The 27,841-nt window shown below is 40.8% G+C and overlaps 1 protein-coding gene across 1 annotated transcript in view; it reads right to left on the bottom strand.

The window, feature by feature from the left end:
* Positions 1–1,331: 1,331 nt before the first annotated feature.
* LOC122772769 (CD276 antigen-like) overlaps positions 1,332–27,841 on the bottom strand; it is a 54,840-nt gene continuing 28,330 nt past the window's right edge. The window contains exons 4-7 of the mRNA XM_044031029.1: positions 21,130–21,267; positions 17,707–17,748; positions 13,269–13,307; positions 1,332–2,206 (exon numbers count right to left, since the gene is read on the bottom strand). Of these exons, the coding sequence (XP_043886964.1) occupies positions 13,285–13,307; positions 17,707–17,748; positions 21,130–21,267 (203 nt within the window). The 3' untranslated portion in view covers positions 1,332–2,206; positions 13,269–13,284. The remainder of the gene's footprint in view (positions 2,207–13,268; positions 13,308–17,706; positions 17,749–21,129; positions 21,268–27,841) is intronic.

Raw genomic sequence — 27,841 nt, forward strand, 5'->3', positions numbered from 1 at the left:
ACCTTTGTTTCGGCGTGTATCTTCCGCCTTCCCCAGGAAAACTTTTGTCTTAAAAAAATTAACCAAAACAACTAAACCAGGGGTGTCAAACTACTTTTAGTTCAGGGGCCACATACAGCACAATTTGATTTGTGGGCCGGACCAGTATCATAACTGCATAATAACAAGAAACAAACAAGGGCATTTAATGAAGTAGCTTTTTACAAAAAGCACAAAACATTTAGTCACAAGTATCTGGAACTGAAAAATATAGTATTTTTTTTCACAAATTCATCCCACGGGCCGGATTGGACCCTCTGATGGGCTGCTTCTGGCCCGCGGGCTGTATGTTTGACACCACTGATCTAAACTGACACAGACAAATGGCTGTTCCGTCTCTATACGTTTGCCTTGCAACCCTTGTGATGGATAAAGCAGTAGACAATGAATGAATGAATGAATGAATGAATGAATGAATAATAAAGGCTTAAAAGACTTCCACATTAACAAGGCTGTTGGTGTTTATACAAACCTGTTTCCTCCACTCTGTGCCCTTTTCTTACTCTTTCCTACTTTACTTACAATTTCTTGCGGCCCACTGGTTCCAGCACTTGCAGTCAGGAGAAAGAAGAAGTCTTCAACACTGGCATTTTCTCCACTTCCTGAATGAGAGAATGAGCACATCTCAGAGAAGGGGCCAACCAAATAAAACCCTCTTTGGGCCTGGAGCCACTAATCTGTAATTTAATTTCAGACGGGCGTCTGGGCCATGAGGACACACAGCAAGGTCAAGGGCTACTGTACAGAGAAATCTGTGCACTAGCGCACAGCCGGGTGTTTGATCAACAGTCTCATCCAGCTTAGGAGGAGGAGGAGGAGGAGGAGGAGGACACGATATAGGCGCGTGTTCCTGTGCGGTCGGGCTGCACCGCTTGTATAAGTCAGCCTTGATGCAAGGTAGCTATTTCACTTGTGACAGAAAACAAACAATCTCAGAGAAAATCCATTATTCAAAACAAGTCAAATGTTCGGGATGACTGCACATCTGCAAACAGAGGGGGATTAGCCCGAAAATAGGACTGCGTCTAACTGGAAACAATTTGACTTGTCAGTGCTGATCTGCATGTGAATGCAATATTTGTATTACTTTGACCATAATTCATGTTTTCCTCATTATGTAGAATCGTCTATTTGGCAGATAAATCAACTATTGGAAAAATGGAAGAATGAATTGGAGCAACACGCTCGTCCTGCGGGATGAGAAGTGTCTGTAATAAACTCGACTGTGTTCTGCCTGAGAGCGCACAAAGTGGCTCTGGCAATGGAACCAATAATTACCAATGACCAGGCAGTTCAAACATGTCTCTTTAATGTGAATAGGCACAAATGGCTTTGGCATTCAAACACGGACATATGGCGTGGGGACTTGCTAAAGTACCAAAAAAAAAAGAAAAAAGAAGAAGCTATAAAACAGTCTGTCCAGTCCTGTGTCCGGAGGAGATAAAACATCCCACACCAGCAGGTGTGAGCAACTAACTGAGATAGTCAGCGTGCATTAAAAACAATTTCTTACATATAAGGTTGTCAGGTCAGCGAGAAAATCCGGGTGAATCCCATTCACCGTTTGCGGTTTGTTGGAGCTTAGCTGGCGTTCAATTCCAATTCCTTCAAGTGACTGAATAAGAGAATAAGAGAGCAGCGACGGGTACGAGCTACTCCAATGGCAGACGCTAATTAGCGAGTGCAAGTGGAGTAGAAGGGAGAGCCGAGCTCTCTCGCTGGCAGGGAGTCGGTGACGGCGACTGAAGCACGGCCATTTCCTTAAGTGTCTCAGCTCGTATTAGACAGGGGAGCATGCGGCACACGCCTCGTGATAGCCCCGTGCACACTGATGTCGGCGACAGAGACAGGATCCTGTCCCACCCCTGTATGGCTTTCCTTCTTTTGCACATGACAACGGAGCACAACCTTTGTCAGCTGCGTTCACTCGGCTCTCCGTCGACAAGAAAGGGAGGGCAATAAAAAAAAATGATGGCACATGATGTGTTTATGTGTTTTGATGGAAACTCGAGGGAAAGTCTTAGAAGAAGATGATGGACTCATCTTCCGCTCAGCGAGACTTTGACATTCTGTAGGGGACGCTGGAAATAGTCTCCAGGTTGATGGATAGGTGGACTGGGATTACACCCGCCAGGCTCATCTCTGACTCGCAGTCTGGCCCTGACTCCTGGAAATAGACACACAAAAAAACACAATTCATACAGTGTCAGGCTGTTTGCGGTGAGAGAGAGGATATTAGCTTTGAAAAATAATGAAAAAAACAAACAAACAAAAAACAACTGCGCGCCTGGTCACAATAACCAGTCACGAATCCAATAACTAAAGCAAACAAGAGTTAATCCCGCTACTAAAATTTGGCCTGACGTGATCATTATCTATCACTATTACATGTAAAAGCAGGCAAATGAAGCACCATTACGTAAACAATAACACAGAGTGGAGGAGGAGCGTTTTCAAGGATGCAATAACCTTCAAGTCTCTCTCTCCCTGTAGTCGTCCTCTTCATCGTAACCTATCTTACTGGTGCTTCTCTTCCCTCGTAGCCCCCGTGGACCACCCCGCCGCCACTGCAGCGAAATAAATTGTTCTTCCTGCATCATTAAACAGTTTGAATTAACTTGGGTGGAATTTAATTATGTCACACATGAAGCTCTCCTACTTGAAGCTTTTAAAAGCAATATAGTTGCCGATATGCTTGGTGATTTGGTTTTTAGATACATTAGTCAAGGCAGTCTGCTATATTTGCATGCAACTGAAATCCTAAATGAATGCTGTGGGTTTACCCAAAAGGATTGATCTTTTAATTTTCTGTTTCCTTTTGAGCGATGCGGCTTAAAAACACAGCGAGGAGATAATCATCTCTGCAGTGGAAAAACTTTGTGTTTTTTTTGGAGGGGTTACAACTTAAGACACCAGCGTGATTTATTCACACATTAATATTTTCTGAGCCTGTATTCAGTCAATGCAGCGTTCATGTCAGTGACTGAATTTCACAGAGGGACGCTGCAGCTTTTACTTTTACTTCAAAACAAGCAAATGTACACAACTGGGACTGTTTAAAATAAACAAAACCGTCCGACTGTCAAACGGACGTCCTAATGTTCTCCCTGAAGCGGCTCCAGTGTTGTCAGTCAGTCATCATCTACCGCTTTATCCTCCACCAGAGGGTCGCGGGGGGTGCTGTGCCAATCTCAGCTACATCGGGTGATAGGCGGGGTACACCCTGGACAGTTCGCCAGAGACAAACAACCATTCACTCTCACACTCACTCCCTACGGTCAATTTAGAGTGTCCAATTCACCTAATCCCCACATTGCATGTTTTTGGACTGTGGGAGGACATGCAAACCCTTGTTCCAACCGGGGCTCGAACCCGAGTCTTCTCGCTGCAAGGCGAGAGTGCTAATCACTATATCACCATGTGGCGGGCTCCAATGTTGGCTGCACTTATTTCTTTTTCTTTTATTCAGTAAAATGACTGTGCACCAGTTCATCATCACTCTGTTTCTTCCCACCTCGTGCTGCTCATTTGCGCTGCGGGTTGATGTGCGGAGACCTTTAAGCGGATCAAAACCGATCGCGAGTCTACTTTTGATTTACTGTATTTTGAGTAGCTCCGAGTCTGTGTGCTCACTACGAATTATCACACTCCAAGCACTGACTGTGTCTGTCTTCCCTAAAATGACATCACAGGAAATACAAAAATAGTTTCTCTTAGTGAGCGCCTCCTTTCCCTAATTGACACTCATTATCATCCCTTTATTTCATTTTACACATGACGGGCTGGTCGGACGTAGATAAATCCGAAGTGAAACCCTGAGGGCATTTGCCAGCAGCTTCAAAATGTCAAAGCAAAAAAAACAGAAAGAGTTATAAAGTCTGTCATTCGTGCAGGATAGGAATCCTTGCAAATAGCAAAGCTCCCTGTCAGAATATCTGCTTTATGGAGCAGAGCTCTATTTGAAAACACAGTCTGGCTTCCATTTGCTTCCTGCCAGAAAGTAATACAACTTGTCAACTTATCCATCATCCAAATGAACAAAATACAATTTTCATACGTGCAGTTTCTTACCACACTCACATCTAGCCCTCCTTGGCCCTCCACAGACAGTGGATGAACATCTGTCGCTGAGTTCATCTATATCTCAGGAAATAGCAGACACATCGCACCTCGCAATGAAAAAAGCAAATTCCATCTAAAGTCTTTAACGGACAGCTTTACTCTGTCGGAGAATCCAAAGCAGCCGCGGCAGAGCATAAGTGCTCATCCACTCCAACACCTGAGACACAAGCTGATGGACAGATCCATTTACAACCAAGTTCACGCGATTGTACACTAATTTAACCTGGCTATAGGAGACTGCTCATGTGAAAGACGCAACGGCACAATGGGTTCAGTCTAATGAAGCGTAGCAAATCCACGCCGGGCCCATTTCGTTTTCCTAATTCCCACTGAAATGTATATTGCCATATCTCGTTCTCTCCATCGGTAAACTTCCCATGCACTTTCTTTTCTTGTTTGTCTCTGAAACACACAAATCTGCTTTTTGACCCCGAAAGAAACATCAACCAAAGCAAGCATCAAACACAAACACCAGGCATGGGAGTATAAAAGTAAGTGTTTGAAAATAACCTTGGAGAGGCATTCAGGATAATGAGAAAGTAGCTTAACCTTGGCGATAATTAAAGAACATAACCAGATGATCAAACGCACTGTGACAATTTAACGCAAAACTGGATAACTGCCTGCGTGTGTACGACTCAAAGGGGGGTATTCAGACCTGCTTTCATGGATACATTTACATTTCAGCAATTACTCCACAGACCTTAGAGGGCTGCTATAGAGACAGGATCCATGGGTCCTACAGGACACAAATAGTGAAGTGTGGGTGATATTTAAATAGTGGTTAGTATCATCAGCGTGGGAAGAAATATAAGAGGCTATTATTATTAGACTTAACCATGCGCGTAAATGCATAGCCTTCTAGTAAATTGCATGGTTTATGTCTCCAAATAAGCCACCGAATAAAGTTTAGCGCTGCATTGTCCCTCTAACTCTCTCGCTCTCTCTCTCTCTGTGTGTCTTGAACGAACCCCCACTTTTTAAAATGATTTGTGTAAACAGATATAGAGAAACATTGGAATTTACTATTACAATTACCTATCAACGACCTCACATCTGATTTCTTTGATGATGCTGCTGGAGCGCAAGGTGTAAAGGTGTCCACATTTGAATTATTGAAAAAAAATTGGCAATCAATATGAAGCTTCAGTGGATCATAAACTGAGATATTTATTTGCCGCTGCGGTTACTCGCACCACTGACCTGTTTTAGTACAACACAAATATGACATTGATTATTAATCATTAGGGGTGGGTCCAAATATCGATTTGGTGATACATAATTGTCCTTCCTCGCGCAATATGATTATCGACACACCAGGGGAAATATCCATATTTGAATTAACAAATTTAGGTGGAGTGACCTGGCCGAAGAAGAGGGAATTTATGGGAGAAAGCTACGTTAAGAGATGTTCCCTCCACGTTTAATACATAGACTTTATGCACTCGGTTCTCTATGTTGTGAATAAATAGAGAAACCCTGCACTTTTAACTTTTCACGGATGTTTTTTTTTTGTTCAGTTAGACAGGTATCGTGATGTATCGCTACATGATTGTCTAGCAATATATTGATTATCACAGAATCATTGTATCGTCATATTATTGGTATCATGAGCTTTAGAAATGTGAGTGGATAGAATTCTTCACTGTTGGAAAGCTTTCCAGTCCTAAACTGGGCTAATAAATTATTATTATTATTATAACAACAACGATAGTAATAATAATAATAATAATAATGATAATGATAATAATAAGGTGAAGTTTTATACAGATTTAGAGTTGTTCCGATTCCGATACCGGAGGCATTTCCGATACCGGTATCGGACTACTGGAGTCCATGCACCGATCCGATACCACGTAATTTATTAGAGCTCCGTTAGCTCTGACACGGTTCTTCTTCGCCACTCTTGAAACAGCTAACAACAACTAACCAGTGTACCTGTGTCCTGCGTATGTATGCCTCTGTTTTTAAAGTTTAGCTACTTCAGAGACTCATTTTAACAATCTGGAGTCATGTAAAAATGGTGTCACACACGTCCTTTCCCGGTCAGTCGTCATGGAAACATGAAGCTCTGCCAGTGCTGCGTTGTTTGGACCAGAGTCAAAACAAACGTACAAGCTGAAAAACTAAATAACATATCACTGGTAAAAATAAATGGTGGCCATTTGCTGTATTCGTTCATGTTTTACAGAGGGTTTAACCTGAGCCAAACCTTACCACCAATGATAATCATATCGCAGTCATGCAGGCGTAGTATGATATATATTTTTTTATAACACACTGGTATCAGTATCGGTACTCTATATCGGCCGATACCCACAGTATCGGAATCGGTATTGGGAGGGAAAAAATGGTATCGGAACATCTCTATACAGATTTATACAACAGTGCTGTCACTACTAATCCATCTCACATCAAGAAGGTGTGCTTATATTTTCAATTTATTTCATGTCAAACTATTTATCTATTCTGTATTTCTGTTACTCAAAAAAAAAATCTCTTTAATCACTCAACTGACACTCTGGAGCAGCAGAGCCACATCAGCAACACATTCTTACAACCTTTCTCAGCTCTTTTTCTGTGGTTGAGGTACCCCACCCTTGACCTCTCTCTAAAATCAACCTGCAGCCCCCTGGTGTTAATTATAAGACTTTTCCCCCTGAGCCTTGGTGGGACATGGAAGTGCATTAATCTTGATTCTTCACTTCAGTCTAAAGGATCGTTTGAAGAGACTCCTGTGGTAAGCCCCAAAGGCGAGGTGAGTCAGTACCAGGCGAAATGTAAAAGGAAGGGAAATAGAAAAAAAGTCACAGTTTATTCCATGCTCAGACCGGGACGCTGGCCACCTCAGTAAGCGAGTCAGTCATTTACCCTGTAGCACTTACACTCTCAGTATGCTAATCTGGATGAATATTAAGAGTCACACGGGGCGGCATGCCGTGACCATCTTCAACCCGTGTTGTGATTTATTTGTTTGCTGATGCAGCGCGAAGGTGACTTTCACCTTACATGCTAAACTGAGCAGAGGCGAGGAACTGCGACATGTTGACGTCAGTGAGTTTGATTTGATTTTCAAACAGGAAAAAATGATCTAGTATGTACAGAATTTTATTGCAACAAGTCATTGCTGCCTGATGAACAATTACTGATACTGATTACCGCAGAATACTGCAACCTTCCTACCTTCCATGGAAACTTTAGTTTGGGAATTTTGGAAATATTACAAATTGGAAAGTTTCCACAGGAATTAATGAGAATGAATGAGAACTAACTGTAAATTGATAGAATTAGATTTGTGTCAATATTTTCAACAAAACAAACACTCACAATAAAATATCGATTTAACCATTCAAAAATATTGTATTTTGTTGTTTGAAAATAACAAAATAGTTCTTTGCATTCCCTGATTTGTTCTTTGCGAGCGGGCCTTAGGAAGCTGCCTGCTGATTGGCTATTGAATTTTGGAGCCACAGCTAGAAGACCAGATGACCATAAAGAAGAAGTATTATACATATATATGTTGTATAAACCAGGACCAGAAGTAGTCACGGGCTTGGAGTCGCTGTCCATCTGGAACTCGCTCCCTGTCGAAATCTGACCAAATAATTGTAAGTATATAATGTTTATAACCTGACAAATGTTAAACATTTACAGCTATTTTGTAGTTTTGTCTGATGTCGACGGGGAAAACTTGGGGAACAAGTTCCAGACACTGCTTCTTAAGACAAACAAAAAACCATGACGCAAAGAACAAATCAGGGAGGGCAAAGAACAAGAGTTAAAATACAACATTTTTTCAATGATTAAATCGATACTTTGCTTTTATTATTGTTTTAGCAAAGATAATGCTACAATATTTTTTTTACCAACTATATTTGTCCCCAACTTTCAACTGAAAATTTCCACTTTATTCCCATCAATTCCAATGGAAATTTTCCAACTTTGATCATGGTCCTCCTTAACCTATTAGTTAATTCACTGCTACAGTAAGTGAAAAAAACAAAAGAAGAAAAAAAAGGCTTGGGTAACCTGCAGAGACATGTGTGATTAAACTATCACAATTATGCATGCACACTTCAGAAAGATACGCATAAAAGTCATCTCGTCATTTAATAAACAGCACGTTAAGTGTATTCTCATCACAGCAGGAGTGCTGCTCAGTGTTTAAGTTCGAGCCATCTGTAAATCCTCTGATGCTGAACATATCGTCTTTGATCGCCATGTTTTGTAAACAATAGGCTGCAACCCATTTAAACATGCCAGCTTTTGCATTTGTCCAAAAAACTGATTCAGAAATAAAAACTCTATTCCACATAGGTCTAAGAATGGATGGTTGTTTGTGTCTATGTGGCCCTGTGATGGACCTGTGACCCTCATGTGGAGGATAGAGTGATAGAAGACAAATAAATGAATGAATGAACAAACAAACTGTATTCCTGGCATTGTTGGTTGCTGCAACGTTTCAAATAAGCAAACGTTCAGAAATCCTGGAAAAACACCCAGATGTCACAAACAAGAGCAAAGAGGCTTGAGTGAGACAAATGATCAGAAAGAGGTGTCCTCATTTGTGTCCGTTTGCTTAGACATGTTGTTTAGGTAGAGAAACTGACAGCAATGAGGGGTTCATTCAGTGATGCTAACAAGCTGTGACAAAACCATAGCCTTGAGACCACACATAACCACGCTATTACCATGGAGCTCTCAGTTGCCCATAACAACACAACAAAACATACATCTGCTTCAGGGTCACAGAGTCACGGTGCTGCCTTTTGCTTTTTACATTTGCTCCATCTGATAATGGTATCCACACTTTGGTGCAGAGCCTTACCAAGCGACCGAAAAAAAACAAACGTGTAAATAACGTCTGTTTTGATCATTCCAGTAATCAGTTGATTTTAATTGCTATGGACCCTGTTATGGGACTTTTACATAATCCATACATTGATAACGTATCTCAGCATCACAATGTCCGGAACTCATGCACATACTTTTGTTGTGTGTGTGAGTCTTTTAACATCGCCACATTGCTGCTCTTGTGTACAATCTCTGATCTGCATCATGAGTAATCTATGGTAGTTAATTGAGCCCACAGGCAGTTAGTTTCAATGAAGGCTCCTGTGCTTCTCTAGCAAAAACAAGAAAAAAAAAAAAAAGAACTCTCTGGAGAAGGCGGTTCTCTGTCGAGAGGCAAACAGAGCAGAACTCCTACTGTGTTCATTAGTTGTCATTGATCAGTGATTCAGTCGCTGTGCAACTCCTACCACAGCTCACATCATTACCACTTCCATGACCTGAAAATTAATATTAAGGTATGATGGTGGCGCCAGCACATTTTCCCTGTTACGTATTATTATTCAGTGGTGGATGGATGTTTGCCAATGTTTCCCTGGTATGCAGAGACTGCTGCATGGCACACTTGTCTATTTTCTGGTATTAATATGAGTGACTATATTCAGTTATTGGCTTCCCTCAGGGGCTATGATTGCTGCGACCTATTCCATCACAGGTGATGTACAGTAGAATGAGGCTGCAAGGTATAAAAGCGCTGATAAATGGCAGAGACAAAAAGCATAAATAATGCAGAGACCAGAGATACTGGAATGGAGAGTCAAACGCCACTTGATGATACACCGCCCCTCCCTGAACAGAGCCCATCCTAGTGTCCTGTCTGACATCATCAGTGTTTGCCAGGCCTCACTTGCCACATGCAGCAGAGATGAAATGGAAAAGCCCCCGTCTTTCTCACCGCCTATACACCAAACTCAAAAACCTCACATCATCTGAGAGCTCACATTCTAGCGCCTACATCAGTCTGCAGCAGACTTTTAAACACACGGAGGCCACTTCTCTCCTTTCACACTCCATTCTGTTCTCCCTACACCTTTATCTCTTCCAAAGCATCCTCAGAGACATGACTCCCTATAAGCACTCCCTACTTAAAAAGCCATGAGAGAAGAAATCCTTACTATTACTGCTTAAAAGTATTATGATAAAAGAGATTCTTAGCATGACAGTCCAGAGTTTAAGTGAATATATACAGTGTAGTGGTGAATTAAATCAATATTTTACTGTTCTGCTGAAGCAGCTGAGAAAGTACCATTATGTAGCACTAATTGCACCTATAGGGCCTATCTTAAAAATGTAATCTGTGCTCTCATTGGAATTCATCAAAAGTCCTCAGGTAGATGACCGGGTGGTTCTGCTCCTTTCCTTAATTCAGTTCATGTCTTCCTTTGAATATTTATCTTCTTATTTGCAGTCATCTCAAGCTGGGGCAAAGTTCTGAACTACGCCATTCCTTATTACCCTTTTACATATTAAAAGAACAAGACTCTGTAAATCATTGTAAATTATGAACCTGGGGAAGAATTTCCACTGAAAATGTACAAAGATTCTTAATGAAAAACAGGTTTTTTTAACAATATGATTTTTGTGGATGACGAATTATGCATTTAACTGTGACACTCTCTCACATGTCTCTAACGCCGCTTTATACAACATTATTGCAATAGTACAGTATGAATAACTGAGGATATTTCATATAAAAAAGCTAATAACTGCAGAAAATGAGAAACTGTTGATTTTAGAGATGGATAAGTGCAACCGACCATTCCCCAAACCATAGTTTGCCTCCAGGTTTATATTCTTGGTAGAGGGTCAACATTTACATTTCTAATTTGTCGGAAACCACCCTGATAATGATCAGTGTGTCACATTTTGTTATAACATACAATAAGACAAAGCCACTAATAATGACAGCAACAAATCAACGTGCACAATCTGCAAGACAGTCCGTGGGGTGCAGATAGCCATTTGTTTTCATATTTGTGTTTGGCTGCTGGTAATGAAACCATAAAAGTTTGGGTGGATAAACATAAGTCACTGATGAACACATGCATCGATAATGTAAGGTTTATGAAAACAAAGTGCCCACTAACTCTTAAACAATTTAATTAAATGCAGAAGCTTCCTTTATTAAACAAGATATGCTGCACTCGGCATAAATCCGTTAATCGATAGAAAAAATGCCACACAAATATTAGAATAATTGATCCAGGATGATTCAGCAGTGGATGGGTCTACAGGCTCTGGGACATTACCTAGCAGTAACAGTCTTGCTGAAGGTCAGCGGATACTACAGTAATGACTAATGTCCTTTCTGTGGTTCCTCCTGGCCAGACTTTATTTTGGTTAGTTACAGGAAATTGCTCCTTCTATCACCGTCTATTCTGTCTGTGTGTTGGGGCTTCATGGAAAAAAAAACCCCAATCGGAGAATCATATAGTTGAAACTGTTCATCATTGTGATGAAAATGAGTCACACAACAGAAACCAGAAACTGCTTGCTGACAGTGGTGTGACTGAGAAGCATCACTCAACTTATTTTACTTTGCTTTATTTGAAGCCTTTTCCCAAATAAATATGTGCCAATACTGGAGACACGCATACACAAACACCTGTTAAATGAAATTAGCATGTCACATTTGTTGTGCTTCTGAGGTGCTGCTCAGTCTCAGAAATACAAAGACTTTCAGTGCAGGCTTCTCTTATCTACCTGATGAAGTTGGAGTGGTTTTGAACAGCGAGAAATAGGAAACAATAAACAGCTAAAATAAGTCGTGATGTCTCTCCGGCACCAACAAATCAGTAAAAACATCATTAAGATTCGACTCAGAATTGATGGAGCACCTCTAAAATGTTTCCAAAAATATCACCATCCAATATCAAAACATCTGTTACGACAAAAAAAAAACATTTCTTTCTACTTTGAAAACAAGAAAATCTGCCATAAATTTCTATTCTTTGTTAGTTATTGATGGCCTACAGAGGCCCATGCTGAGGGATCCTGTAATGCCATTTCTTTTAAGTTTTGAGTAATGCAGTTGTATTGATGAGGTTTCTCTGTAATGTGTAACAGACATGTGACGCGCAATGCGGAGCAAAAATACCCGGAAACATGTATGCCGTTTTAAAAGAACACATTTGTCTGTGAAAAAAACTGCTTCTACAGGTTAGTGCCAAGAATTTGGTGTGACCTTCACTTACACTTGAACAATAGCACGACCCCGGCTCTCTGCAAAGCTGGAGGGGAACCCTAATTAATGTTATTGATAAAACCCGTTTGTTCCAAGATTTCAAAGGTCTGTTACATCGGGACATTCTGGAGTAATACACACACATGTTGTATTAGTTCAACTCATTGAAAGGTTGCTAATATACGAGACCAACAACAATGTTCACAACATATCACAAACAAAGCTGGTAATGCCCTGAGACTTTTGCACTGTACTGTATGTTCTCCTTTTATTGATTTAAGCTAAGCACATAGTAGTGTGTTGTGTCAGATTTGTGAAGTGGTTGCAGTTGTAATGCTTTTTTCGTGGCTTCTTTCTAATCTCATTCACAGATATTGTGCTAAATTATTATTATTAATTATTACTGCGAGGTCTGGACTTGTTGCTGAAACTCATTCATTATGTTATTCCATGGACAGGTGTCCCACAAGAGTTAGTGCTTGAGCCCCCTACAGGTTGAAGTACACTACAACTATTGATTCATAATGGCTGCTCATGACACCCAACTCTAGCTGTTCTGTCACATGACCCCCAGCAGTTGTCAAACATATCTCGATAAATTGAGCTCCAGCTCCATGTCACCTCTTCCTCCCACACCCAAAACCTCCGATCATGAGAAAAGCAGTAAAATGCTAAATGCAGCCAAATTATCCAAATGGTCTGCTGCAGCTCCTCACGAGCCGAAGCTGGCAGTTTAGAAACTCCACATGAATATCAGTTTCCAACGGAAGGAAAGGCTTTGTTGATAAATTGACTGATTTAAGTTTAACTTTAATTGGACTCTTCAAGGAAATCCTGGGCTTTATATTTTGCATGACAGATTTATCAGTGACCCTGTGATTCCTGAAATCAAAATGCCAAGACTTGTAGTATTCCAGGTGGTCTGCTGAATTAATGCAGCCTAGCCTCATTACAGCAGCACTTACCGAGAACACCGGGCAATTCTGATAAGTGAACAAACTGTGACGCCACAGCAATACATACAAAAATGGACTGAAAGACACATGCCTGCACATGGTAAAATCATACTCACCTTCATTCTCTTGGCTTTAACTTTTCAGTGGCGTCATTGCTGGGGAGAAAAGGACAAATTAAAATGAATTGTTGTGTTACAAAAAAAATAATGGAGTTATAATTTATTTGTCATACTGTTCTCAACTTTCATGTCGAGAGAATTTTCACATGCTATGCGTTCGTTATTGAATTCCCTCCTCCTCCTGCCTCTGCTCCATCTCTGTGCACCAACCTTGCAATGGCTAACAGGAAGCAGCGGGCACAGTGCTTTATTTAATTAGTCACAGCAGCTGAGTGCTCATGTGGAACCAAACAGGGGAGACAGATTGGGGTAGTGAGATGGATAGGCACTCTCCCACTGGACTTTGGCAGTACTGTCAGAGAAGCATAGATTACAAGACAGACCGGGGGAAATTGGGTAAGTGGGTGAGAGGGGTGGTAGGAGAAGGATGTAAATGGTGCTGTACAGGAGGATTAATCCGGAGAAAAAAGATTTCCTTAACTTTTACTATCGCTCTGTTCTCACAAAAGCACTCATAGCACAATTACTTTTGTAATTTCAGTGGGACTGGCCAGAAATACAGAAACAGTATTTCTGTGGCAACACTATTTTATTCCAAACTATGAAAGGGCAGCTACTTTTCATCCGTCTCTTCAGACAATGGTCAGGTGGCCTTTTGCTCATAGGTCAACAGATAACCACTGAGAGGTTGCAGAGGTTCCTTTGTGTGCAGCACATCTGCACTGTCTCTAACAACTGGCAATCCACTTTTGTAATTTAATAATATTTAATAAAGACAATTTCTCCCTTTGAAGACATGATACATACAGACATAATAAGGGGAGAACCAGAGGAGAACTATATGATTTATGTGGTATCATTTTTTAAAATTGCAATTGTTATCATCCCAGTGTTATATGGCCTTCAACAATGAAACATCCTCTCTCCGAGTTAATCCTTGGAGAAAACACAGCTGTAAACATGTAGCTTACTGTATGGTGCTGAAACAGCAAGGAACATGAGTGCAGCACTTAAATAGCTACTAAGCAATAGTGTGCAGGGAGCTCCTTTAATTAGTGCTCTTGAAGTTATCCGGTGACCCACATCTAATAATGAAGGCAACATGAATGTTCTATTTACATATGTTTAGTCAGTAATGTGTGACCGTTGGGAGAGTGGCTGAGTATGTGGTGCCAGTGAAAAGGAAGGGCATGACAAGAAGAGCTGCCGAGAGCTGCTTTCCAGGGCCCTCTTAATTCAAACTGTAGCTATGAGGAATGCTAAATTAGTAACCTGCAGGTCTCAGCTGTGTTACAACAATCCTGTATGCAACTTTTTTTTTAATAAGCTTTAGACTGGTAATACCAAAGATTTATTTTTTTTCATCAGCAGACCAAGTTCTGTTTGGTCATGTTTTCAGGCTAACATGGAACAAAAAGCAGGATGGAGATTACACCACCGCAGGTTTTACAAAATGAAATTATACATTATACATCCCATACGATTGCCTACAATGCAGTTTTAATACAACTACTCTTTCTCTAGTCATACTGTATGTACTGTACCGTGTGTACAAAGGATTATATGGAGGCAATAAACTATGTAATTCTGAGGAACATCCAGCTGTACTTTCAAATTTCTTCAACTTCACTTACTCAGGAGAAGACACTTTGACTTCCACGAAAAACAGCATGGACATACACACTTCAATTTCATATATGACAGATGAGTCAAAGGCAAAGACTCAAACATGCCGAAGTGCCATTCTCTCTCAGATACCTTATTTACATTATGCTGGAATTGATATCCTCCCTACTGCACCTTTTAACTTGTTAACTATATGTCATTTGCTGAAGAATAACCATCACATGGCCAAAGCTACGGTGAAAATCAAGACGATATTCAGGGGGAGGAGCTGCATGGCTTTCAGTGAAGGACTTAACTTTGAGAAGGAAGTGAAGGGATGGACCTCTGTGTGCTTTAAAGGGCCTGATATTTCCTAACCATCCACCATCATGGGACCTTGCCTCAGTTAAGACGGGTTAATAAACCCATTTTTTTTTTTTTTTTGCTTGGAGCTTCCTTTTTTAAAAGGTTTGTCAAATTGTTCTTTTCTACAATCGTTTTTTTTCTTTGAAAGAACTGGGTCACGGAATAACGCTCTCTTCCAGGGCCTTATTGCTAAGACTTGACACATTTGAGTCCACGATGGAAGAGAGGAACACAAACTAAAGCCAACTTCTGACAGGAGGAGATGCCCTTGCATGACCTCCGCCCCTTTTACACAGCACATCACACTCAGATTACGGAACATATTAAAGTAGGTGAAGATCTGAGGGATCAAGTCAGAAAAGCTGGACACACATCTCTGCATGTGGTTGTGCATCAGTGCAACAGCAATTACCTCTCTGTGTGGTATGTGTATATTATTTGCCCCTGCTGTAAAGGCAACAAAGTGAAACTACTGTATTGCAAATGAATGTGCCCAGGTCCCTAGTTATCACTGGTTATTGTTTAAATCAGGCTGGCTTTGAAAGGGGAGACACACTCTCCTTTGGACAGTTCATTAAGATAACACACAAACGTGGCTCCCCATCATCCTGGGTTTATTAAAGTGGGGCTCATTTTAGCTCTTTTGTCTCATGCAGGAACCTCTGCCTTTGTCAGCACAATTGGAGCCAGATGGCTAAACAAAGCTGCCTGTCTGAAGTGCTTATTGAGTGATCTCTGAAGGCAGAGCCATTAGCTTGACTTCACAAGCTCACTGCCCACAGCTTCCACCTGGATCACACAGGTGCATGGACAATGAGCGAGGAAGGCTGTGAGTCGCTGTCTCGTCACTGCAGGCATACTACTGCCTCCCAGTTCTGGTCTCCTTCCTCTTCCTGAATCCTTTGGCTGCACTATTAAGTCTCGCTAGTGGTGGGTTGGATGACCCCATGCCTGGCTGCACAGATCTCACTAAAACATTCATGAGGAAGGCATTAGAGAATAAAAGTCATTGCCCCCCCCCATTCACTCAAAGACTCCCCTTTACCTCTCAGCTTATTAAAATCACATGGTATTAACTTTGCTGTTCACAGAAAGGCTAAATAATTCAATCAGACTAAAGATGGAGTCAAATGAATAACTGTAATGACATTAACGCTTGAGGGAGAACTGCTCAGGACTGGCAGGCACAAGAAGCTTGCACTGCTTACTAATGGCAAAATTAATTCTGGACTCATAAGGTCAGAGCCATATTTGGTAAAATATCACATTGCTCTCATCACAGAAAGATAAGCACATTGAGATAGTTGTCGTGATTCACTGGCTTCAATTGAAAAGTAAAATATCTTTCAGGAAACCAGAACTTTTTTTGCATCAAAGCAAATAAAAAAAAAGTACTGAATGGGGTAATTTCCCATTACCATTACCATTGAGCATATTTATTTGCTTTCTAGCACCAGGTTAGAATATTGAACCACTCTTGCATCAGTATAGTAAATATAAAGATATATACAGTATAGTGTATGGAATGAGCAGCTTGTTAGCAGAATATGCACAGACTGGGAGCAGGGGGAAAAACAACTAGCCAAGCATCAGCATGGTAAACAGAATAATTTGAGTGCAAGACAAGGCAGCACTATTGATGGCATTTGTGGAACTCGGAACTTGTGGAACGTGTTACCATTAAATTAATAGGCAAGATAGATCGTACATTAACAGCAGTAGCTGGGAAGTATAATGTAAAACAGCTTTTTGGCATCATTAAATTAGTGCGTCTGTCTCCCTTTCTATCTTTGCTTTAAACACACATACACACACAGGTTTTAAGCCACTGGGCTGCAGTGATGTGGTCATTTTTGGCATCCCCTTATGATTCATCAGTGTTTTCTCACAATCATGTGATCAAGTTTGACATTCAGATACATGTTCTGTTGGTCTCTACCATCCTGCCTCCTGGACTTCTTTCAAGTAGTCAGACTCATCAGTGGATTATATTAGTCATATATTAGTTAGTCCTTTTATATCCATGCTCTATAAACAGAACAGTGTGTGTGTGTGTGTGGGGGGCATTGTTCTTTCTGCTACTTCTTGATGAGAGGTATGGAGTTGAGATCCTTCTGTCAATGTGGCCAAGCCAGACTTCAGGCAAACTTAATTTCTCAAAACTCAAATAGCACTTCAACAACCTAGTTACTGTGAAGGTTGATGAAAAGCTTTTGATATCTGCTCCTAAGCAAAATTATTACAGGTTTAGGACAGATATACTGATCACGTGTCTAAAAATGTACTGTTTCTCATGAAACAGTACATTTACACTATATTTCAGTGTAAGTTTTGTCTCAAGTTGTTTTTTTGGCTGCTGCAGTTCCCTGACCAGCATTTTACACCTGCACAGCAGTTCACAGCTAAAACATACAGCTGGTCCCTGATGAATGTGGCAGCTTGACCAGGTGTTTCATTGGCTGACCTGTCTTTGACTCCTCTTCTTCCAGCTCCTTGGCCTCTTCAGCTGTAAGAGGACAGAGAAGCCATTATCAGTGGGAGCTACAGTACAAAGGCAGACACACAATGTCGTCAACGTCATCACAGGCCCATGGTGAGCTGATCCTTCACAGCTCAAAGGACACAGGCTGTGATGAGCGAGTCTATATGACGACAAAGCTGTTCACAATGGTGCCCTTGCTACATCATTCACACACACACACACACACACATCACACAGACACACACACACACACACGCATGCATACATATACAAAGAGCCAAACCCACCCTTTAACCTCCTATCGAGCCCATTCACAGAGACAGTAATCATATTAGGCTTTAGCTGCTGGCTTTATGAAAACCCACTGTCAACAGAGTGAGGGAGGCAACCAAGTGATGGCTGTCAGACATACACTCGTGGCACAAAGACACACACATGCACACACACAGGCTAAAAATTGTTCTGGAACAGAGCATCTAAGTGGCTGTTCATATCAATTCTCTGATGTGAGAATCACTATTTAGCATCAGATACATAAGATTAAACACAATTAAATGTCGAGAACTCATTTGTTTATATTGCTGTACATTTGCCTGACGCTCCTTGAATTTGACAGCAGAGACTAAAATCCTCCAGGGGAAATGAAGCGAAAAATAAAAAAATTACAGCAGCAGAATGTGCTGAGCTTCCAGATTCAAAGAGTCTGCATATGAAACTTCATACGCCGGCTTTGTTCGTTTGTCCTCCTTTGTGCTAATTCTGTTATTTTAAATCAGACTTCTGAAAAACACTTCATGCCCACACATTATCATTAGTGAGCCAATCAGTCATCCAGTTTAAGATTTTGAGGGATTTATTTTAATCGTCAGACTGGCACCAAGATACACTTTTAAGTAAACTTTAAGAGTAAAACTCACAAAAGCCAATTTTAGGAAGTGAGAACAGCCTTCACTGTACATTGAGAATGTATCAATTTTATGCCCCTTTGGCTACATCCACAATGTGTGGGGGTGAGACGGAGGAGGGCTACGGCTTAAGTGCTAAAAGTGGACAAACCATGTTATATGATGAGAGTCAGAGGACAGGAACGGCTACTCACTGAAGCAAGAAGAGTGCTACTGTGCCTGCTCGTCCTCCCCTCCTGCTGTGTGTGTAGTAACCTCTTTGTACTTCAAAATAAATAAACGCTGTGACGCCATTCGTGATTCAAAGCCAAACCAAATGGATCCAATTTGTAAACCTTCATCACTGCTAAATAAAAACCATATTGTAGTAGCCTGATTAATCCATTCTTGCACCCTGGAAGCAGAGTAGTCATCCTTTTAAAATCTTTCTGAACATGAGGACATACAGCAAAGTCTTAATGACAGCAGCATTTGTGCTGTATAGCTTTTTTTAATTTATGTTCTCCACCTTAGAATCACCAGTGACATGAATAAAACAAGCAAACTCATTTAAAAATAAATTACAATACGGAGATTTCTTAAGCCAATGTTTAATTGTTTATGTTTTTAACTGCTACCGTGCTGCTGTAACACATATATTTCCCAGTTTTTAGGATTAAGAAGTACAGTATGTCTATGTATCTATGTGACATTATGTATGTTATTGCATGGGTTTCCTGTGCAGCGGTGAAGCTGTGGACATGAACATCACGGTGGGGGAAAACAATCCCTTGGGAGAAACACCGTTTTCATTTTGAACTTTCATCCTTCACACAGGAGGAAATCTGTCGCATGTCACCTACAGATGATCTCAAGTGTGGGTCTGATTAAATCACATGCTTATCTACATGTAAAATGAGCTTTGGAGAAATGGAAATGTGGCCCTGAATAGGTCACTGAATGCATTTATGAGATACATAGTCATGGTCATTATGTGGGGAAGGATGAAGGAGAGTGATGAAAGAAAATAAATTATATATATATATATATTATATATATCTATGTGAAACTGATCTTTTTCCAGATGCAATGCCACAAGCTGCTCTGCTCTGTTCCGCTACAATGTTTTGGGTGCCCTGCATACATTATGACAGGGAAGAGAAACGACTGACTCACTTCTCCACTTCTACAGACCTTTTCACCCTCACGACCAACGCACGGTGAAGGGAGACTCACTTCAATCAGGCCATACCCGGGAACACCATTAAAAGATAAGACAACTACAATTAGGCTGCACTTCCCGGCTTGCTGCTCTCCCCACAGCTCTGGATATGTGCATTACTGTCCTATTTTAAGCCCGTCCACATCTGTATTCATGCGGTCTTATTCTTTCAGGAGTGGCAAGAGTTTGCATAATACGTGAATATGTCAGCGTTCTCGGTCATCGGTTTCATGCTTTGAAAACGCCACTGACTGTGAAAACATCGCTAGCAGGGGACAGAATGGGACTTCATATTTCAGTAAGGTGGACAGTGGATGACCATATAATCAATCCTGCCATTGGTGTGTTAAGGCTGCTCGGGAGAAACGCTGCTCCTTATGAAACCCACTAAGAAAAGGGCCCAGCAACGCTGCAAGCCCTTTGCCCGTGGGAAGAACTGCATTATATTTCTCCCTTTCCATTTCATTTGATTTCATATGTTTCACGGAGCTATTTACACTTTCCTCTGAGTTTTTGTCACTTCCATATTTATTTTTAAACCTCTGGGCCCTGATACAGACACAGGCTGACCTTTATTTAAATGTCTCCTCCATTCTGAGTGGATCTCATTACAGCAGAGCTGGTGGCTTTGCACTCACCAGCTCTATCTATCTCGTTTCAAAACTTTTTCTCTTTGCACTTGCGGCGATCCTCAGCCATTCCACAATGCTAATTACTGAACTTGAGTAATGACGGTTCTCCCTGCCACAGATATGTGTCCGCCATCACCATCCGAGATTCTGCTTCATACACACTAAGCAGAATTCCCTCCAGATTCTCAAAGTTCCTTGAGCAGTTAACATCTCAGTACCGCTTTCTGCTCCATCTGCCTCACTCTCGTTAAACCTCCCACATGATCAAAGCAACACGTCGCAATTAAAGCATTTATCTACTGACCCATGCCCCACTATCAACAGCATCTTTCTGAATTTTAATAAAAGGCCCTGGGAAGGGTTGAAAGGACAGGAGGAGCATGATAGGTTAGCATCCATTATTCAGTAAGCTTCTGAACTGTTTATGTTATACGTCATCAAAGCTCAAGAAAAAGAAAAGAAAACATTACTTTTTTTTTCTTAAGTTGCCACCGCTCTCGGATCTATGTTCTATGTTGCCCTTAATGAGGCAAAATATGCCGATATGTAACCTTGGGCATGGTACACAGATTTCGAAAGTCATCACTAATGAATATGAGCATGTACTCTGGTGCAAAATGTGCAGTCATTTCTACCATTTTATCCCCCTCTGTTCTATCCCTTCTACCTTCTCTCCTGGCCTCCTCACAGCTCTCCTTGATCTTCCTGCGACAGACAGCAGCCAGGGCAATGAGCAGCACCAGCAGACACACAGCCAGGCCAACAGTAACCCACAGAGCCACCGGAGGGAATGCGATGTTCTGACCTGAAGCAAAGGGCAGAGGGAGAGAGGGGACAGAAGAGGGAGAGACTCATTATTCAAACCTGCAGAGCTAAAATAAGAGCCCAACTGTCAATGTTGTATCCATCACCATTATTTCACCATTTGACAATTTCGCTGTTGTAGTGTATTACCATGAAGAACTCTGAATTATCCAGACTGCCAAACTGCCAAAGCACAACATGAGGATACTGATGACCATCACTATCATCATCTCGGTCATCATCATCACCATTGTCACATCCACAAATAGTCGAGCCATCATAAAAAAACACAGACATGAGTGTGAACCTTTGCTTTATGTAAACTGAGTCAAATTTGCTTTACTAGTGTCCAATTAAGACACTTGCGTCCAGATGGCAAATAGCTCACCAGGCTCAGATGACTGTGTTGTCATTTCATTCAAACAGCATTTGGCATAGCTTTAAGTGGATGTTGGCACTAACTATCCCACCCCCTGCCTTCTGCTAAACATTGCTCAGACATATAAAATCTATAATTTTGAATAATATATATATTTTTTTACATTGTTATCACCTGGAAAGTAAATAAAAATTATATTATGATAGCTGATTCATTTAAAACAAACTAGCCATCAACATGTGATATTTTATATTTAAACATTTCAAACATTTTCATTTCTTTACATGTACATCAAAGTGACTACTTCTTGGCAAACTGGTGGAGAGAAATAAAAACTGGTCAGCAGGGCACACAAAACAAAAAAGATATCAGAGACACAACCAAATTTCTCTCGGGTATTCAAACTGAACAGGGGGAGAGGGAAAGAAAACAGCACAGCAGAGTCACTAAATAGCTGTGAGCCTGGCTTCAGCACAAACAGATCTCCTTCAGAGAGTGCCCAAAACAAAAACAAAACAAAAAAAGAAAACTGAAAAATGACTGGCGTTGGGAAAAGAGAATGATGAAGCATCTGTAAGGACCTGGCATTAGCTATGACAACTGGCAGACAGGCAACAATATGGCCCTGCCAGGATGGAGGGCAAGTAAACACATCGTTTTGGAGGTGATCAATTCTCAGATGGAAATCCAGTCCATCTGACGCTGAGAAACAAATGTAGCTGATTATTCTGCAAAAAAAAAAGGAGACCAAAGAAAGCCATGGAGGGCCACAGACAGGAGGACGAAGGACGTGTCCTCACCATTTATAGAAAGGGGTCATTTAAAATACAAGCAGCATGGCTGTCATGATAGCAATGTCAGTCTGTCATCGATCAGTCAGTATTTCCACCACTTTGGTGAAAGCTAAAATATCTCAACCGCTCCAGGTTAAATGAAAAGAAGTTTCCATTTATTTAATCCTTTAATGGTTTAAAAAATGTTTATTATAAGTGAAAGTGCTAAGTAACAAATATTACCCTTCTAAAATGCAACACTAATATGTTTAAGGTCCTAGTGAGTATGCTAGATTGCTGACAATGGTAATAACCTCAAAGCACTTTTGTGTGTATGTGTAGCCCCGCAGAGCGCGTAGCAAAAGTCTTGCTAGTCTTTTTCTGGCCCCTCTCTTCAATTTTGTCCGAATGCCTTGCGACCTCATTTGTAACGTCAACGCTTCAAATGGCAGAAACATTAGAAATAATCACTATAATCACAACCCATCTATTTGAAGACAGTCTCAAAACACGGGACACTGTAAAGACTCTGTTACAAAAGAGGTTAAACAACGGAATGTCACAGAGAGAGGATAAAATCTGGAAAGTCAATCTTGTCATTTTGATGAAGCTGCGTATCCCTCCCCAGGCTAGTCATGACTGATGATGCTGCAGTTTGCTGTCCACCGAACCCTTCACTCTGCTATATTTAAAGAATGACTTCTAAGAGCCACTTTGTAGCAACGGGGAGAACTGCAAAAAAATATATATGTGAAAAGGAAATAATCATGGACACACAATTCATGACTCATAAAGCCAAAAACTACCAAATGTGTCTTGTTCTTTGTGATGGGTAAAGAAAATGTGGCATTCTTTGTTACTATTGTCTTTCTCATTCTCTTTATATTCTCACACCTTCCCACCACGCTCTCCCTCCCTTAAGGCAGACTGATAAAGACAAATGCCATAGTCGAATATCAGTGCTACGCCAGGGCCCAAAGGGATGGAGGATCATATTTTTCTTTTTCTCTTGTTTGATGATGTGATTTTGTTTTCTTCAGAAATAGATTTCTCTCTAATGGCTCTGTTTACCTATCGTCTCTTTCCCCTTTTCCCTATTCCCTCTGTGCAGTGGCAAGGATGGAGTGCTTTGGGCTGTACTGTCACATTACCCAGAGTCTGCACTATTTGAGAGCTGCACCAAAAAGGGCAAAGTTATCCTCATGTCTTTGACTTTATTTAGTCACTTAAATTGGTAGCACTCATTAGAATAAACATTTGAAGTTGTGAAGAACAATTATAGTCATTTTAATTTTAAAAACCTACAAAGCAGAAGGCAGAGCTTTAAGTGGAAAGTGCACCTGACATGATATTACAGACAATGACACAATTAGTAATGATGGAACCTAATTAATGGTTTTCAGATGGAAATTGCAATTTGAATCAATGCAATTAGCAAATTGCAAAGGATGCAAATTTAATTCTTATCTTTTTGATTAAAATGTAACTCATACATGTTCAAAACACTGTATTTCTTTCAGTTCTCATCCTTGCATATACCTTATAATATAGTGCAAATGTTGGTGTGTCTGTGAGGCATCAAGTCAGCACTATGGGTGGTTTAGAGGCTATAAAATGGAATTGTTGTATTATTTACTTTGATGTTGTACATTCATAGTGTATTCTGTTTTATATATATTCTATATAAATATTACCTCTCTACTTTCAGTTACTTTTTATGAGGGTCAACCACACCTTGAGCATATCCTCTACTGTTACTTCTTATATTAGGCGCTGTTTCACAGTAGGTGTGTTGACAGGGGGCCACAACAGGCTGCTCAGGTAAAAATAGATATTTAATGGGGGCAGGCAAGAGTATGATAAAATACTACCTCCATGCAGAGCCTCTAACTCAGGGTGCCTCGAGTGCCAGTGAGAAATGAGGCTCCTTTAGTCTCTGGGAGAAACTATAGGGGACTTGCAAGGGGCCAACACTGGTATTGTTTGGGCTTTGGTGAATGTGTGAGCCAAGATTTGCAGGCATTTTTACAAGCCCGAGTGTTTTCTGTCCCGCACATTTGGTGGAATAAAGTGCCCCTAAGACTCCCTTGCCTGTCATCTTGCTTCTGCAATGTGAAGGCGGGGGGGATCAAAGCTGTTTTTCCTCCAACTGTCACCCCAGTTTTACCTGCCTAGAAGAAACCTAGCCTCTTAAGATGTGACCAAAGGAGAATAATGTCCTTTGACAGAGGGATGGCTTCAGGCTAAAAAGAGCCTCAAGGCTCATTGTAGACAAGCTGGAGGGATGAGGAAGAAAAGCAGAGAGTCAATTAGGCTTTTCTTTCATTGTCAGGATAACCAACCTGGGCTTATCCTGCTTGGATGTGAAAAAAGAAGAGAAGGGGGACCTGCATGTAGAGGAGGAGTGTTGATCACAAAGGGGTGGACTAGAGGCTAGCCCTGGGGTTGAGCAGTATCAGGTCCTGGCCTTGCTTTGGGGCCTACACAGCCCTGAGAGATCACAGAGACAAAGCCATGGCCAGGATTGGAAATAGGCTTATATATCCCCCTAACAATGAGTCACATGGCAGAGATAAAGACATTCATTCACACAGTACAGTAAGGCAGGGTAGAAACAGTAAAGTGAATGAGATATAAAACTCAGCGAGACAAAACAGGGGCTCACACTTAAATCACATTCACCCAACACTGGTGAGGTGATTGATGCATACTACCTCAGCGGGCGCAAACTGGACTGCCGACAGTGGTGATTTAAACTTCTTTATTCAGTTTCTGTATAGCACTGGTACTCTCATAGGAAGGAGATTGGCAGAAACAATAACAACAGTGCTAATGGAAAGAAGATGGCCTTGGTGTCAGAGGACACAGATTAACCAGAATGGAAAACATGAGCATGAATATTAGCATCACATTCAACGAATGACTTTGAATTTATTTCAGCCTCTGTTTCAATTACTGGCCTTTATTATCAACCTAAAAGGTGTCCATCAAAGCCCTAAAACCGTCTTTCATTCAGCCCCAGTATGAAAGTGTGTGACTGTGTAGCAATGCCAGCTGTTCTTGTATGATTTCCAGGAACACCTCTGTTCTCTGGGAGAGGACAAGAAGCTCACTTGCAGAGGAAAAACCTGGCAAACTGAGATGGATGGCGACAGGTTTTTGTCCTGTCAGCGTGTTTTGTCTCAGCCTCCTCCCCCCTTTTTGCATTCCAATAAATTGCTCTTCAGCAAGATGATACCTCAATGTCTTTTTTGCATGCTGAGAGGCAACATGCCTCTTTCTAAGATGACCTAGCACCCATTTACCTAAACAATTTGTCTGACATTTTTACCCTCCCCTTGACACCGTAGGATTGCAGCAAATGTGAATGTATGATGCAGAAGTGCACATTAAAACAGAGTAATGGCTCCGCATTTATAGGAATAAAGGTTCTAACAACACTGCTTTTTTTTTTTTTTCTCTCAGCAGAACCATAAAAGCCATCTGGCGGCAGTGGTGGTGGGAGATGTGGTTAAGGGTACATGGGAGAGTAAGGTGGATGATGGAGTGAGTCTTTGAACGGTCAAAGTCAAACTACACAGCTAAGAAAAAAAAATTCACAGGTGGTTTCTGTCATTTTATGTCATCCTCACCACAGTGATATATTTTCAAAGGGGTTGTGTTTTTGGTAAGTTTGGTTTTTGATGCTATAGAAAGAGACTCACAATTGATCAATATATCAATATAACACGGGTTTGGCATAATATCAATATTATGTTTATGCACACACACACACACACACACACACACACACACACACACACACACACACACACACACACACACACACACACACACACAGTTGATATGAATGTTTTGACTCAAAGTTGTTTCTGTGTTTAATAAAGTGTTTATAGATTATGTCTATTAAGACATTTAACACCTCAACTCAATAATTAATTGTAATAATTATCAATATCTCATATGGAACTTTTTTTATGGTGATAAGGTGTTTGGCCATATCGCCCAGCCGCATAACTGTGCAAACTCCAAATTAGGTCACCGGTGCAAGATGGAAGCACCTGTATTAGTTTTGTCGAAGGAAACACATTGGCCATCTTTATATATGATGTACCCATTTATGAGGGTGCTTATCTTATATATAGAGATTTTTTATTAATGTATAATACATTTAAAACTACATTGATGACACCTTTATGTTTGAATAACTATAGAGATGTGACTTTTAGATGCTTTGATAATGCAGAGAACATCTCTTGTTGGCTAACACCACAACAGTGTCTTATAATGTAATAGATGGGTAAGACAGGGTAATCTCAGTGACTGTCAGGAATGTTATTGTGTGTCACCCCAGTACATACAACAATTCCTACAATGATATCTGAGAGGGAGGCTTGAGTGGGAGGAGGGAGGAAGGGCAAAGCTAAGTCACAGCACATTTATAAGGACGATTTTAAATCTTACTCATATATGCCAAGGGCAAGGTAAGAGTGAATTTTCTCATCTTTAAAACTGAAGGTAATCCCATACCCAGTAGACTGGCTAATTAACTGAATACATAGCTCAGAGCCAAATGTATGGCTGTCAGGTTAGCAAGACAGATGGAGGTGGGCAGTATAACCGGAATAAACTTCAATGGTGGAGATACGTGCCCTGATGTGGATTTGGCCACCCCATTTGTTCTGGTACATGTCACGTCCAAGTGCACTGCAAGTATTCACTTACTGCATGTTAACCAGTGAGCAAATACGCTCTTTCACACTAAAATAAACACACATTTGCATGCCGGGAAAAGGGCGGGTGAAGAAATTGAGTTAGACAGCTCAGCAGAGACAGAAGCAAAGCATGAGGAAACATGTCAGCGAGTATGAGGGATGTTTGAGAATGTGCTCCAGCTGTGACACATGCAGCACTTCCACTGGAGTAAAAAAGAAAAAGCACGATGTCGACATAGCTGCAGAGTGCCTGTCCTTGTGATGAGACAAGTTAGCTGTAGAATGCCAGGTAAAAACACGGGTTTCATGGTACATGAAAAGATTCATGGAAGATTTCACCCAGAGCAAAATGAACTTGTACTGCAGCTGTTGTGTGCAAGTGAAACAAACAACACAGACATACACATACAGTGTCAGCTGTGCTGCACCATCAGTTATGAAGCTCCGCAAATGCTGTAAACTCTTAATAGATCTTAACTTTTAACATCAGGTAATTCAATTACCTGATGTTCAGTAGAATGTGATTCTAACAATAACCGTAATTGTTAGAATCACATTCTACTGAAATGATCTGAGGAAAAATACCGTATGCTATGCACCATACTGTATATTATTCAATATCATTGCATTTCAAGAAAAAATGCTATTCAAACATTCAACATGGTTATTCATCGAATATTCAAATATTCTCGACTCCCCTGCATGAGA

This window comes from Solea senegalensis, linkage group LG7 (assembly GCF_019176455.1).
Source record: "Solea senegalensis isolate Sse05_10M linkage group LG7, IFAPA_SoseM_1, whole genome shotgun sequence".
In the NCBI taxonomy this organism is placed as follows: Eukaryota; Metazoa; Chordata; class Actinopteri; order Pleuronectiformes; family Soleidae; genus Solea; species Solea senegalensis.